The sequence below is a fragment of the Elephas maximus genome, chromosome 2 (genome assembly GCF_024166365.1).
Source record: "Elephas maximus indicus isolate mEleMax1 chromosome 2, mEleMax1 primary haplotype, whole genome shotgun sequence".
In the NCBI taxonomy this organism is placed as follows: domain Eukaryota; kingdom Metazoa; phylum Chordata; class Mammalia; order Proboscidea; family Elephantidae; genus Elephas; species Elephas maximus.
The window spans coordinates 167108185-167123476 of record NC_064820.1 but is presented as its reverse complement, the minus strand read 5'-3'; the positions used below and the strand labels follow the sequence as shown (position 1 = coordinate 167123476).

At 46.8% G+C, this 15292-nt stretch overlaps 1 protein-coding gene across 1 annotated transcript in view; it reads left to right on the top strand.

Annotated features, from left to right (window-relative positions):
• FAT2 (FAT atypical cadherin 2) overlaps nt 1–15292 on the top strand; it is a 103994-nt gene that overhangs the window by 84559 nt on the left and 4143 nt on the right. The window contains exons 18-22 of the mRNA XM_049874148.1: nt 1097–1294; nt 5592–6402; nt 9329–9474; nt 10638–11079; nt 14106–14259. Of these exons, the coding sequence (XP_049730105.1) occupies nt 1097–1294; nt 5592–6402; nt 9329–9474; nt 10638–11079; nt 14106–14259 (1751 nt within the window). The remainder of the gene's footprint in view (nt 1–1096; nt 1295–5591; nt 6403–9328; nt 9475–10637; nt 11080–14105; nt 14260–15292) is intronic.

The following is a 15292-nucleotide window of genomic DNA, read 5'->3' as shown; positions in this document are numbered from 1 at the left end:
AGGGTCATATTTACAGGTACAGGGGTTAGGGCTTCCATGTATCTTTTGGGGGGCCTCGACTCAATCTATAACACATGCTCACCCACAAACCAAAACCTGGCTCAGGGAATCAGGCTATTAAAGCTGATGTAGACCAATCATAGTCCATCTTTTCTTAGGAGGGTCACATCTTCCCTGAGGATATCACCACCCGACACCTGAACAAAATTAGGGTTTGTAAGGAAGGAAGGGAGGGATGGCTGCTGGATAGGCAACCATCCATTTCTGACCATGAGATTCTGTTCGTAGATAAAATTTTGATGCTAGAAAGGCAAGTTAACAACGATTGCGTTAGAGGATACTGAATTCCCTTGTTATAGAACGAAGACTGAGATTATAGCCAGGGGATCTAGTTTACATAGTTGAATCCCTAATTGTCCCTGAATTTCTCAGTGAACGTGTGTTGCGTTGGTCCTCTTTGCAGGAAACCATTTATAGGTATTTAGTTTACCCTGCAAGTTATAAAATTCCCACATGAATCTCAAAACCAAAAACCGAACTAGTTGCCGTTGAGTCGATTCTGACGCATGGCGATCCCATATGTGCAGAGTAGAGCTGTACTCCATGGGGTTTTCAGGGCTGTGACCTGTCAGAAACAGATCGCCAGGCCTTTCTTTTGAGACGTCTTTGGGTGGGTTTGAACCACCGACCTTGTACCTAGTAGTCAAATGCTTAACTGGTTGTGCCACCCATGGACTCTTTACATGGATCTCAAGCACTAATTTCTAAACATGAATCACCAGCTGTATGACCTTAGGCAAGTCACCACTCTGTGTAGTAAAGGGTAGAATTTTCTGGTCTCTATGGACCCTTCAAGCCCCGTGGACTGTATTTCTAAGACTCAGCACTGCCCTGAGGGAGCTCCTAGCGTAGACTGACAAGCCACCAACTAACTCAAAGGTAAGGCAGGATGGTGAGCGTGAACTTGAGGTCCAAGCATAGCCTGGGAGCAGTCAGAGTGCCAAGCGTTTGTCCCATCCGAGGGGATCCAGGAAGGTGCAAGAAGAGGGACCGGGACTCATTTCGCTCTTTGGTTTCCTGTCATCTTCTGTCTCAGGAGAACTCCCCCATTGGCAGCAAAGTCCTGCAGCTGATCCTGAGTGACCCAGATTCCCCAGAGAATGGTCCTCCCTACTCATTTCAAATCACCAACGGGAATATCGGCTCTGCCTTCCGCGTGACCGCAGATGGGTGGCTGGTAACCACTGCAGGCCTGAGCAGGAGGGTACAGGAACGGTATGAGCTTCAGATCGAGGTGAGAGCTGTGCTGGGCCACTGGTGGTGGCCACGGGGACAATAAATGTACTGGCGAAAGCACTACCAGTGCTTCTGTGATTATGTGCCAGGGCTGGGCTAAGTGCTTCCTGGGCATCATTGCATCAAATCCTGCCAGCCCTCTTTAAGGCTGGTATAGTTATCACCCCCACTTCACAGATGAGAAAACTGAGGCACAGACAGGTTAAGTGACTAGCTTAAAGGAATACTGCTAATAAGTGGCAGGGGTAGGTTTCTTCAAACCCAAGTGCTCTGACCCCAGAGTCCCAGTGCTTAATCCCTGCACTGCACCCGGGCAGAACACCCACACTTTGGGTCTACCTTCTTGAGTTTGGCCACAGCAGCTCTTTGAACCTTCTGTGCTAACAGGACCTTCCTCATGGAATTCTGTAGGGCCCAAATGAGAGCATGTTTATGCATGCGTGTTGGGTTATGGTGGTGGTTTTATGAGAATTCCCCAAGCAACAGTGGCCAACATGGTGGTCAAAGATCTCTCCCTTACTTCATTCTCCCCAAATCCCTTCCCTAAGTCTCAAGTCCAGTGGACCCTACCATTCTGTGAACTGCTCTGGGATGGGGATGATGTATTAGCCTATTCATCCATCCATTCATTCAGTGTTTCAACAAATATTTATTGAACACCTGTCATATTTATTGAACGCAGGTCCTATGCTAGGTGCTAGGACTATAGCAAAGGACAAGAAGGAGATGGCTCCCATTGTCTGGGCTTCTCATTCTGATGATGGTGATAAACAACAGACGAAGAAAGAAACACCTTTATAAATTATGATAAGGAAATAAAATGATGAGAGACTCATACACACAGGGGATACACGTATTCAGAAGGGAGCTGCCTCTGTGAAGAGGTGACATTTGAGCTGAGTTCTGAGGGGCCAGTCCTGTGATAAGTGGACAGGAGAGTGTACCAGACAGAAAAGATAAGCTGAGCCACGACAATGCTCAGGCGGTAAGAGCACAATGAGCAGCCTGAGATTGAGGCTGAGGAGGTGGGCTGGACTACTCAGAGACCTCATAGCGAGGGTGATCATCTTATTTGAAGTCCAAGCTGTGACACTCTTGGGACAATGAGAGTAACTAAAAATAATTGATCCACAACAGGTGAAAATCGAGACTATACTGGGTAAACCTAATTATAAAACCCGTTGCTGTTGAGTTGATTCCAACTCATGGCGACCCCATGTGGTTCAGACTAGAATTGCTTCATAGGATTTTCTTGGCTGTAATCTTTACAGAAGCAGATCGTCAGGCCTTTCTTCCACGGCACTGCTGGGTGGGTTTGAACCTCCAACCTTTCTACTAGTAGTCAAGCACAGACTGTTTTTGACACTCAGGGACCTAACCTAATTATAGGCCTTTGTTCAAACTTTTGGACTCTAATCTAAGTGTAATGAGAAGCTGTGGAAGGTTCTCAAGCAGGGAAGCAACCACTCTTGTGTGTCAGGAGCTCGTTTTTGAAGTTTTATAAAAGAATTGAAGGGGGCAAGAGTGGTTGAGGGAGGCCAGTGAGAAGTCATCCCAGCTGGAGACAGTGAGACTGGGACCTTGGAGGTGATGGAGAAGACGCAAGAAGTGGACAGATGTGGGACATATGTTGAATGTACATAGTTAGGAGTTAGCAATGGATTGGATAAGGTGAAAGGAGGGGAAGGAAGGACCTCTAGCTTCCCAGCTCCAGTGAAGAGCAGGTGGTAGTGCCATTTATGAGATAGGAGGACTGTAGAGGGGACCAAGGACAGACTTAGGGGGTGAAATAAGGGCTTTGTTTTACAAGCCTTTGTCTCAGGTTTCCCAAGACATCTAAGTCCAATGGCTACTGGGGAACAGGAGTCTACAGCTCAAAGGGCAGGTGGAGCTACTTTATTTCCTTATCATAACTTGTAAGTATGTAAAGATAATGTATCAATCCATTCAGCCAATCAGTCAATCTTTCAAGAAATATTTATTGAGCCCCTGCCATATTCTGGGTCCTATGCCAGCTGCTATGAGTTGGAATCTACTCAACAGCTATGGGTTTGGGTTTTTGTTTGTTTGTTTATGCTAGTTGCTAGGAATATAGTAGGGGACAAGAAACCCAAGCTTTGAGAACCATAGAGATGGTTGCATGGATGCATTTGCCTTGGGAGAGATGAGAGAGAGCAGCTTCCTGGCCTCTGTATTCTCAATCCAGGCACAGGGCCTGGCCCAGACGGGCACTCAGTAATATGTCACCAGTGCCTTTTGTGTTTGTCCTGTATTTCCACTTCCATTCACTGGGGGGCACTATAAAACCTCACAGGCTATGGACACCGATTCTTGGGTGGTGCAAGCAGCTAAGTGCTTAGCTGACAAATGAAAGTTTGAAGGTTTGAGGCTGCCCAGAGGCACCTCGGAAGAAAGGCCTGGCAGTCTACCTCTGAAAAATCAGCCATTGAAATCCCCATGGAACATAATTCTACTTTGACACATATGGGGTCGCCATGAGTCAGAATCCTCTTCAAGGCAACTTTTTTTTTTTTTTTTTAATGGACAGAGGTGTAAGTTCAAATTCTGCTGCTCTTGTTGTATGACCTTGGGCCAGGTATTTGACTTTTTGTGCCTCAGTTATATCTTGGTAAAATGGGGCAGTTAATGGTACTTAATTTATAAGAGAGATTAAATATCATGCATTTAAAGCTTTTAAAAATAACTGGTACACAATTTGTACTTAGTTGCCTTTAGCTACTTGTTATAACCAGTAGTAGTATTAGTTATTGTTGATGTTATTAATATGTTATCTGTGTTATGCACAATTCCCCACAGTAGGGGTAAATTCCACAATGCACTTGCCCACTCAAAGCATTGGAATACATGTGAACACATTATTATGGGTCAGATATATGGGTTTCTTTCCAAAAGAAGACCTCGGAGACCTTGTTGAGAGCTGAGAAGGTAGTAATGTCGCTGAGGAGCAGAAGGAGAGCTTTGTCCTTCCTGAGCCTGGGCCGGAAGTTGTGAGGGTGCTTGGTCCCAGATAACAGGAATAGAACTATGAAAGAGAAATGGCTTTTTAAAAATTTACATTCTTTTCCCTACTTAGCTGAGATTATATCACTCCCTTGCTTAAAATCTTCAGTGGTTTTCCATTGCCCTGACATAAAATCCAACCATGTGCTCCTCAGCTCATCAGTGATTGGCCCCTCTTTACCTCTCCAGCTCATCTCCCGCCCTCTGCCCTCTCCCACTCACTCTGGCAATAGTGGCCTCCTGTCTATTCTTTTTTGAACACCCCACATCCTTTCCCACCCCAGGGCCCTTGCACTTGCTGTTCCCTCTGCCTGTTACCTCTCCTCACTTCTCATCCTTCAGTACTCAGTTCAAACATCACCTCCTCAGAAACACCTTTCCTACCACCTGATCTAAATGAGGTCTCTTCAGTTCTCTCTCTCACGTCACTCTGCTTATTTCCTTCAGGGCACCTCATCAAAGTCTGACGTTCTCTTATATATTTGGTAACTTATTTATTGTCTCTCTTCTTCAGAGCACGGCCATATCCCCAGTGCCTAGCTGAGGGCTGGCCCACGGAAAGTACTCAAGAAATATTTGCTGACTGACCCCTCAATCACATTAGAGTAAAGGGAAGTCCCAAAGAGAATCTTCTCAGGCTGAGCACGAGCCGTGTCAGGATGTGCACTGGAATTTCTAAGAGACATCTGATGATGCAAGGAAAGAGATGGGGTCAGGATGAAGGAACTTCAAGAGGAAGGAGGTCAAAGCCTATGGGCTGGAGAGATTTAAGAAGAGGCTCAAAGAGAGGTCAAATGAGGAAATTGAGTTATGTTCTACTGTGTGGTGTGGGATGTAACCCTCGCCTCCATTCTCAACAAAAACTTCAGAGAGTATATGTTACATACCAGTGCTTTGGGGTTAGATTTTTTTTCTTTTAAAGCAACAGTATACTGAGCCTGCCATCAAGTTGGGTGTGGGGTTAGATGTGTGGCTCCCCAAGGAGACCCAGAAGTTTCTGGATGGCACAAATGGTTATGTGCTCAACTACTAGCTGAAAGGTTGGCAGTTGGAGCCCACCAGAGGTGCCTTGGAAGACAAGCCTGGCAGTTTGCTTCCAAAAGGTCACAGCCTTGAATACTCTATGGAGCACTGGTCTACTCTGTACACATGCAGTCACCGTGAGTCAGAATTAACTCAATGGCAACTGATTACAACATTGAGGCCCAGCCTCAATGGTAGCAGAGAGAGTACCGAGTCCTTGTGGGTAACGGCAGCATTGGTTTTGTTCACAGGTGTCAGACAGTGGTGTCCCTCCCCTCTCCTCTTTGACGTCTGTCAGCGTCCATGTCACAGAACAGAGCCACTACCCACCCTCTGCCCTCCCTCTGGAGATCTTCATCACCATCGGGGAGGAGGAATTCCAGGGTGGCATGGTAGGTAAAATCCATGCCACTGACCGAGACCCCCAGGACACGCTGACCTATAGCCTGGCAGGAGAGGAGACCCTGGGCAGGCGCTTCTCAGTGGGTGCCCCCGATGGCAAGATTATTGCCGCCCAGGCACTGCCTAGTGGCCGCTACTCGTTCAACATCACCGTCAGTGATGGAACGTTCACCGCCACTGCTGGGGTCCACGTCCATGTGTGGCATGTGGGGAGGGAGGCTCTGCAGCAGGCCATGTGGATGGGTTTCCACCAGCTCACCCCGGAGGAGCTGGTGAGTGACCACTGGCGGAACCTGCAGAGGTTCCTCAGCAACAAGCTGGACATCAAGCGAGCCAACATCCACTTGGCCAGCCTTCAGCCTGCAGAGGCCATGGCCGGTGTGGATGTGCTCCTGGTCTTTGAGGGACATTCTGGAACCTTCTACAAGCTCCAGGAGCTGGCATCCATCATCACTCGCTCAGCCAAGGAGATGGAGCACTCAGTGGGAATTCAGATGAGGTCAGCCATGCCTGTGGTGCCCTGCCAGGGGCCAAGCTGCCAGGGGCAAATCTGCCAAGAGACAGTGCACCTGGACCCCAAGGTTGGACCCACATACAGCACAGCCAGGCTCAGCATCCTGACCCCACGACACCACGTGAAGAAGAACTGTTCCTGCAATGGTGAGGAACGGGCTTTCCCTGGAACCTCCAACACTGCTGGGCTTAGCCTGTCTACCTTTATGGGTGGGGATCCCAGGGAGGGCCGGTGGGGTAGTTAGAGGGAAGTTTTAACAAGGCTAAAGGCCACAGACTCCCATGAGACAGGCAGTGACCTCCTAAAATCTAGTCATGGAGTAACATTCTATTCTTTGCCGCTTTTCGGAATTTTGAAAATAAGAATGCAAGAGGCAGTTTAGCATTGTGGTTAAGAGTATAGACTCTGGCATCAGACTGTCTGGGTTCAAATCCAAGCTCTACCACTTACTAGCTGTGTGACCTTTGGAAAATTACTTAAATCCTCTGTGCCTTTGGGCTTTGTGGGGATTAAATGAGTATTATATATCAAGTGCTTGCTTAAAACAGTGCCTGACACACAGCAAGTGCTCATTTTTTTTACTACCACTGAGGCTGCCTAGTGGCACAAGTGGTTAAGCATTTGGCTTTGAACCAAAAGGCTAGAGGTTCAAGTCTACTCGGAGGTGCCTCAGAAGAACGGTCTGGTGATCTGCTTCTGAAAAGTCACGGCCTTTGGAAACCCTATGGAGCATGGTTCTACTCTGCACGCGTGGGGTCCTCATGAGTTGGAATTAACTCAGCGGCAACTGCTTTGGTTTTGGTACTACTAATACTGTTATTACTATAGCCCAACGGTTATAAGGAAACCCTGGTGGCGTAGTGGTTAAGTGCTACGGCTGCTAACCAAAAAAGGTCGGCAGTTCAAATCCACCAGGCACTCTTTGGAAACTCTATGGGGCAGTTCTACTCTGTCTTATAGGGTCACTATGAGTTGGAATCGACTCGACGGCAGTGGTTTTTTTTTTTTTTTTAATGGTTATAAACTTAAGATTTAGATGCAGACAGCTCAAGTTCAAACCCAACTCTGTCATTTACTAGATGTGTAAACTTGGGTGGGTTACTAAGATTCTCTGAACTTCAGCTTCTCATCTATAAAATAGGGAAAATAATAACATTTGCCTCCTGGAGTTGGGAGAGTACATTACATAATGGATATAAAAGCCTTTAACCTGTGGCTAAGGAGCCCTGGTGGTACAACAGTTAAGTGCTCAGCTGCTAACCCAAAGGCCAGTGGATCAAACCCACCCAGCAAGTCTGCGAAAATGACCTGGTGATCTGCTGTCATGAAGATTACAGCCTAGAAAACCCTATGGAGAAGGTCTACTCTGTCACATGGGGTCGCTATGAGTTGAAATTGACTAGATGGCACCCAACAACAGCAACAAAAACAACCTATGGCTGGTCCGTGGCTGGCACCCAATCATTGGTGGCTGTCATTCACATGGTAGCATTTGTTGCTATAGGACCATGCTACATGCCATGCTCTGTGTCTATGTTGGCTACACTAATCCTCACCCACCATCCTATGAAGTAGAGCTGAAACTAAGCGTCTTAGTTATCTAGTGCTGTTATACCAGAAATACCATAAGTAGGTGGCTTTAACAAACAGACATTTTCTCACGGTTAGGAGGCTAGAAGTTCAAATTCAGTGTGCTGGCACTAGAGGAAGGCTTTCTCTCCCTGTCAGCTCTGGAGGCAGGTCCTCTTCTCTTTTGAGCTTTTTCTCCTGGGCTGTCTTCAAGTGGCTTGGCATCTCTTTTTTCCCATCTCTGCTTGCTCACTTACTTGTTTAATCTCTTTTATATCTCAAAAAAGATTGATTTAAGGCACACCCTACACTAATACTGTCTCATTAACATAACAAAGAAAACCCATTCCCAAATGGGATTATAACCACAGGTATAGGGGTTAGGATTTACAACACATATTTTGGGGGAACACAATTCAATACAAAATACTGAAGTATGGGGATTGTACTGGGTTGCCTGAAATGATACAGTCTTTAATAAAAAGCTGTTTTTTTTTTTTAATAAAAAGCTGGTTGAATCCTGGTATACCCCACTCTAAAGCTTGAGCTCTTCCCCAAGCTCTTCAGGAGCTCAGTTTCTCACCCCAGTGCCTCAGGCATTAAGGCTGATGCACTAGACCAGCTCAAACATTGGGGAAAGAAAAAGACATGGTCTTTAGCTCATCATCACCCCCTGCCTAGCTGGCCCTTTATGGGTCCATCCAGTTAAATCCAATTGCCTTAAATCATATCCAACCCAAAAAACCAAACCCACTGCCTTCAAGTCAATTCCAACTCATAGTGACCCTACAGGACAGAGTAGAACTGCCCCATAGGGTTTCCAAGGAGCAGCTGGTGGATTCGAACTGCCAACCTTTTGGTTAGCAGCCAGGTTCTTAACCACTGTGCCACCAAACCAAAACCAAACCCATTGCCTTTGAATTGATTCCAACTCAGAGTGACCCTCTAGGACAGAGTAGAACTGCCCCATACAGTTTCAATGGAGCACCTGGTAGATTTGAACTGCCGACCTTTTGGTTAGCAGCCATAGCGCTTAACCACTACACCACCAGGGTTTCCATTGAGCCATCAGGACTCCTTAAATCACATACATGTGCAAAATCTTCTCCAACTGTACCTCTTTCTTCCTCAAATGATGTCATAAATAACTTAGAAACTATGTAGGATAAAAACTTTTATTTCCATACTTGCTATTCCAAACTTGGACTTGGTTGATTACATTTCTGGCTTGGTTCTCGTTTTCTTAATGGTTTGAGCTCCCAGTACCTGACCCAGCGTAGTACTCAATGCAGGGGTCCTAGCGGCCAAAGGAAGGTATACAGGGTGGTGGCCCCAGTCTATCTGTGTGACCCAGGACAAGTAACCCCCTAGCCTAGTTTCTTCATCTATAAAGTATGAGCAACACCCTCCTTGCCACCCAAGGTCTGAATGAGACAAAGTTGGTTTCAAGTGCTCTGTGGGGACCAATTTACGTGGAGGTAACACCTCTTGTTGCTTTCGCAGGTACCGCTGTAAGGTTCAGCGGTCAGAGCTACGTGCGTTACCATCTTCCAGAGACCCAAAGCTCGCACGTTGGTTTCCGTCTGAAAACGCTCCAGCCCCAGGCCGTTGTGCTCTTCGCCAACGGGACAGTGTCCATCTCCCTGAGGGTAAGGCCCCGCTGGCCTGAGAGGTTTCACATAGCCTACCAGGTGTTTTTTTTTTAACCAGGCTAGGGGTGGGGTAGAGGTGGAGGGTCTTAGTTTCCTAATGCTGCTGAAACAGAAATACCACAAATGGGTGGCTTTAAGGAACAGAAATTTATTTTCTCACGGTTCAGGGCACTAGCTATAGGGGAAGGCTGTCTCTCTTGGTTCTAGGGTAAGATCCTTGTGTATTCCACCAATCCTTGGTTTTTTTAGCCATCTGCAAATGGCATCTATCTTTCCCATTTGTGCTTGTTTTTGTGTCTAATCTGCTCTTTTTATAACTCAGAAGTGATTAGGTTTAGGACACACCCTGTACTGATAATGGACTCATTAGCATAACAAAGAAAACCTTGTTCTCAAATGGAATCCACAGGTAGAGAGGTTAGGATTCCAACACATATTTTGGGGAGACACAATTCAATCCATAACGGCAGGGTGAGGTGGTTTGAGGACAGTCAAGTAGGCCAGCTTCTGGCAAAGAAATCCGTGCATGGTTTTTAGGGATGTTGGGTGTGATTACTAGGCCAGGACACAGGACTTCCCTTCCCTGGAGTGCCACAGCCATGCCACCTGGAAATGTACGTTCAGTGGACAACCAGAAGCCTAGCTGCTCTGTGGCATAAGAGACTCTCTGAAGACAGAAACAGAGATGGGCAAGGCCACCTCCCACTGGGGCTTTTACCACTCTTCCTGAGTAATAGACCAGTGTTTCCCAAAGTGGAAGGGTGGGCAGCTACCACTGGGATGCTAGAGATGGCAGGTCCAGCATTAGGTAAAATGGGAGAAATATTAATTTCCTTTCAATGGTCTCTCAGACCTTCTAATATATAGAGAGCCTCCGTTTTCTCACCTGTTTTTAAGACCTTTATCACACTTGCCAATCTTCCATTTTGACAAAGAGAAAGCAGACTTTGGCAGCTAGTTAGAACTGAATTCATTCAACAAATATTTATTGGGCACCTACTATGATAATGACAGGCACTGGTCTAGGTGTTTAAGTCTATCAGTGAACAACCCCAAAATCCTTCTTAGAGCTTTCGTTGTATAGAGTGGAGACTGACAATAAACACAAATGTAATAAATCAGAAGATTATAGTTTGTTCAAATGTGGGTTTTCTTTTTAGTTGGTTGGTGGAGTGTTCCAGCTGGAATATCGATGCCCAGGTGGTTTCCATGGAAACCTCTTCTCCCAGCGCCCCGTGAATGACCAAGAGTGGCACTCCATCCAGCTGGAGAAGACATCCACATCCATTGGTCTGTGGGTTGATGGCGCAGGCAACGGCTCCCTTGTGCTCCCAGAAAACTGCCAGGGCCTGGGGCCTACAAGAGACCTCTTGTTGGGCAGTCTTGTCCTCTCGCAGTCTTCCCAAAATGTCTCCCAGGGCTTTGAAGGCTGCCTGGATGCTGTCATGGTCAATGGAGAGGTGCTGGAGCTGCTGGTCCATGGCAGGAAGGTGGCCCACTTGCTGGAGAAGCAGGCCCTCACCCAGTGCTGTCCACTTAGTGATGACTGCAGACAGAATCCATGCCTCAATGGTGGGGAGTGTTCCCAGACCCATGGAGCAGGTAAGGGCTGATGGACAGGGCAGGGTAGGCTGACCCCAAGGTTTTGCCCAGAGGCTCCTCAGATAACTCTGACAAGTTGAACCAGCAATTGTATAGCACTGTAGAGTTTCCAAAGCATGTTCCTTCACCATGCCCCCATGAGGGAAGAAGAGAGGAGAGCCATAGAGTTCCATTTTACAGCTGAGGAAACTGCCAGGCAGTGTCAGGGATGCCCAGAGAGGGAAAGGAATTTGCCCAAGGTCACATGGCTTTTAAGTGAGAGGGGCTTGTTCTGGGTGGAGATTGCAATAGTGAACTCCTGCCTGCTGATTCTAAATTTCCCTCTTTCCCTTACCATCTCGCAGGTCATGGGTTGGGATCTACTAAGTCTACCCTAGTGGGAACCAGGAGTCATCCTTCTCCTTCATTAATCCATCTTTCCTCTTTGTTTTGGTTGGGGGTAGAGCATAAATGGGGGCCTCAGGTGTAGAGAGTTGAGTTAATCCCATACCTTAGTGTCATCATGGCTGCAGGGAAACCTCTCTTTCTTACTCACTTTGACCTATATCCCATTCTTTTCCCCACCCTCAACCCCAGAGGCAAACATTTAAAGCTTTTAAATGAGTTCTTGCAAAATGGATATTACTCTTCATCACTTGTTCAAATTTTTTATGTTAACCTGGTAGGAATCAGGTTAAGCCCTGGGCTGCTAACTGAAAGGCTGACAGTTTGAACCCACCTAGCAGCACTTCAGGAGAAAGAGCTGGTGATCTGCTCCTCTAAAGATTACAGCCTAGAAAGCCCTATGGAGCAATTCTCCTCTGTTACATGGGGTTGTTATGAGTCAAGATCCATTCAACAGCACCTAACAACAGTTGGCCTACAATATTTTATACTTTCACTCCACAACATATTTTTAAGATGCATCCACACTGCCATGAATGCATGGCATTAAAAGCATGAGTTGCTTTTAATCACTGCTCAATGCTCCATGCTGTGCCTGCACCCACATTTTCCCTCTCCACTCTCCCAGAGAAGGATGGACACTGTGGACTTCAAACTCCCGCCTCCATAACCAATACTGCAGTGAACATCTTCATACAGGTCCCCTTATGGAGCCTGAACAAGGATTTTCTTCTCATTCACACGCACACACACACACACACTATCCGGGGATGGAATTCACGTACCCACATAGGTAAATAGTCAATTTGACTTAGTAGGGCCAGACTGCTCCCCAACATGGCTGCACCAGTCTACACTCCCACCAACAGTGCATGGGTTCCTATATACCCACGTCTTTGTCAACACTTGGCAGTATCCCATTTTCTAGTTTTTGCCAGGCTGATCCTATTGGCATCTCTATCTCCAAAATACCCACGGAATCCATCACTTCTCTCTGTCCCCTCTGCCATCACTCTGATCCAGTCTCCCACCACCACCCACCTTTTCTCCTGCACTGCTTACCTCCCTGTTCTCCAGCTTCTCTCCTTCCATTCCTTCTTCCACAAGGGAGCCAGAGTGATCTTTATAAAATCCAAATCTGAGCATGTCGCTCTCCTGCTTAGAACCTCTCAGTGGCTCCCTGTTGCTTTTAGGAAGGAGTCCAAAGTCCTGCTTTGGCCCTCCTCCCCAGCCTTTGTAGCTCCTCGCTCTCTCCTTTGCTCACTAGGCTCACCCCACTGCTGTACCCTCTGCTCCCAGCCTTTGTGCACAGTTCTTCTCTGCCTGAAAAACCTTCCTCATTGCCTGTCCTTTTTGCCTGGCTAATTTTTACTCTTCCTTCAGGTCTCAACTTAAACATCACCTCCTCCAGGAAGCCTTCCCTAATCTCTAGGCTAAGTTAGGTCCCCATCTTCCCTTTCATAACATAAACTTAAAAAATTTATTTATTTGTTATACATTTTACTTATTTTTATTGTAGTTTAAGTGAAAGTTTACAAATCGAGTCAGTCTCTCATTCAAAAATTTATATACACCTTGCTATATACTCCTAGTTGCTCTCCCCCTAATGAGACAGCATACTCCTTCTCTCTACCCTGTATTCCCCATGTTGATTCAGCCAGCTTCTGTCCCCCTCTGCCTTCTCATCTCCCCTCCAGACAGGAGCTGCCCACATCATCTCATGTGTCTACTTGACCCAAGAGGCTTACTCCTCACCAGTATCATTTTCCATCTCATAGTCCAGTCCAATCCCTGTCTGAAGAGTTAGCTTTGGGAATGGTTCCAGTCTTGGGCTAACAGAAGGTCTGGGGACCATGACCTCGGGGGTCCTTCTAGTCTCAGTCAGATGATTAAGTCTGGTCTTTTTATGAGAATTTGAGGTCTGCATCCCACTGGTCTCCTGCTCCATCAGGGATTCTCTGTTGTGTTCTCTGTCAGGGCAGTCATTGGTTGTAGCTGGGCACCATCTAGTTCTTCTGGTCTCAGGCTGATGTAGTCTCTGATTTATGTGACCCTTTCTGTCTCTTGGGCTCATAATTACCTTGTCATAACACTAACTTTTATTATAATTACTAATATACGGATATTACTTATACCTGTCTAGATCTGAGTTCGAGTTTGCCATTTGCTAGCTGTGGGAACTTGATCAAATGTCATAAGTTCTCTGTGCCTCATTTTCTCATTTACTATCTCCTTGTATCTGTCCCCTGATGAGGATCAAAATAGTAACCAATCTCCAGGTTGTCATGAGGATCAAATAAGCTAATACATGAAGATGCTTAGAACAATGACTAGCATATTGCCAAGTACTCAGTAAGTGTTGTCCCTTATTATTATTCTTCTTTAGATGTCTGTTTTCTCTACTGGTCTATAAGTTGCTTGAGGACAGGGGCCAAGTGTTCTTGTTCACACAGGGCATCAATACCCTACACGGTGTCAGGCCCAGAGGAGACACTCAATAAATCAATGGTTCTTGAATGGCTTCATGAACACCAATCTGCACACGTGCCGAGGCCACCCCTTGGTCCAGGAGGGCGTGTTACTCTGGGGCTACCTAACTGCTCGGTCACTGTGCTCTCTCACCTTCCTTCTGTCTCTCCCAGGCTATGTCTGCAAATGTCCCCCACAGTTCACTGGGAAGCACTGTGAACAAGGAAGGGAAAACTGCATCTCTGCACCCTGCCTGGGAGGTGGCACCTGCATCTCCTCCCCCAAAGGGGCTTCCTGTAGCTGCCCTTATCCTTACACGGGAGACAGGTGAGCAAAGGAGAGGCCACCTGCAATTGGCTCCTCACCCAGGTTTGGCTCCACTGAGGACTGACCTGTGTACCCTGGCCCCTGAGTCCAGTGGAAGCCAGGGAATGAGTGCTTCAGTGACCAGGCCTCCAGGTCTTTTCCATGTGTTGGGACATCTCATCCAAGCCTTTCTCATCAACCACCTGCATCAGAGATGGAAGGTCCTTGTTAAAAGATAGATCCCCAACCCCTGCTCTGAACCACTGAATCAGACTTACCTGGTTGAGACCCAGGAATCTGCATTCCTAAGCAGCTTCTTAGGAGCTTCTGATCTTTGCAAAGAACTGAAAATTGCAGTTTTTGTTCTCTTGCTCTGGGCTGTGACTTCTCAAAAAGTGGCCTGGGTACAGCAATTCCACTTGGCACAGGAACCGCTATGAGTCTCAAGCCCCCACTGCACGCTGACAGTGCCTAGTGCTGTGTTGGGCTATGGGGCTTGCAGGGGAAGGAATGTCGTTTCAAGAATCCTAGAGATCAAGAGGCTTTGGAAATCACCTGGCTCTATAGCGCTCAAACTTGGGAGCTTTTAAAAAAAATTACAAGAGAAACTTATTAAAGAAAAAAAAAAAAAAGATTCTTGAACCCTACCCAGACCAACTAAATTGGAATCTCCAAGGAATGGAGCCTGGGAATCTATTTTTAACAAGCTCCCATGGGATTCCCTTGCTGTCGGCCCTGGCATCTCCATAAGAGAGCCAGTGATCTAGTCCACGCCACCATTTTAAATATGGGGAAACTGAGGCCAAGAGAGGAAGGGTCCCCGCCCAACATCGTCTTTTGACCTATGGTCCTTTCTTTCAGCATCTGGCGTTTCCTGCCCGTCTCCTGCCTTGTTTTGCAGGAGGGAGTAGCATCCATTCATAAGGCATCTTTGGAGGATGCTTCATGTCTGAAAGTGGCGTTTGCATTTTAAAGGAGGAGACTGGAGAGGACAATATTTGATTCCAAATGACAAACTAGTGGTGGTGAAATTTCTGGCACTGGAAGATGTTTT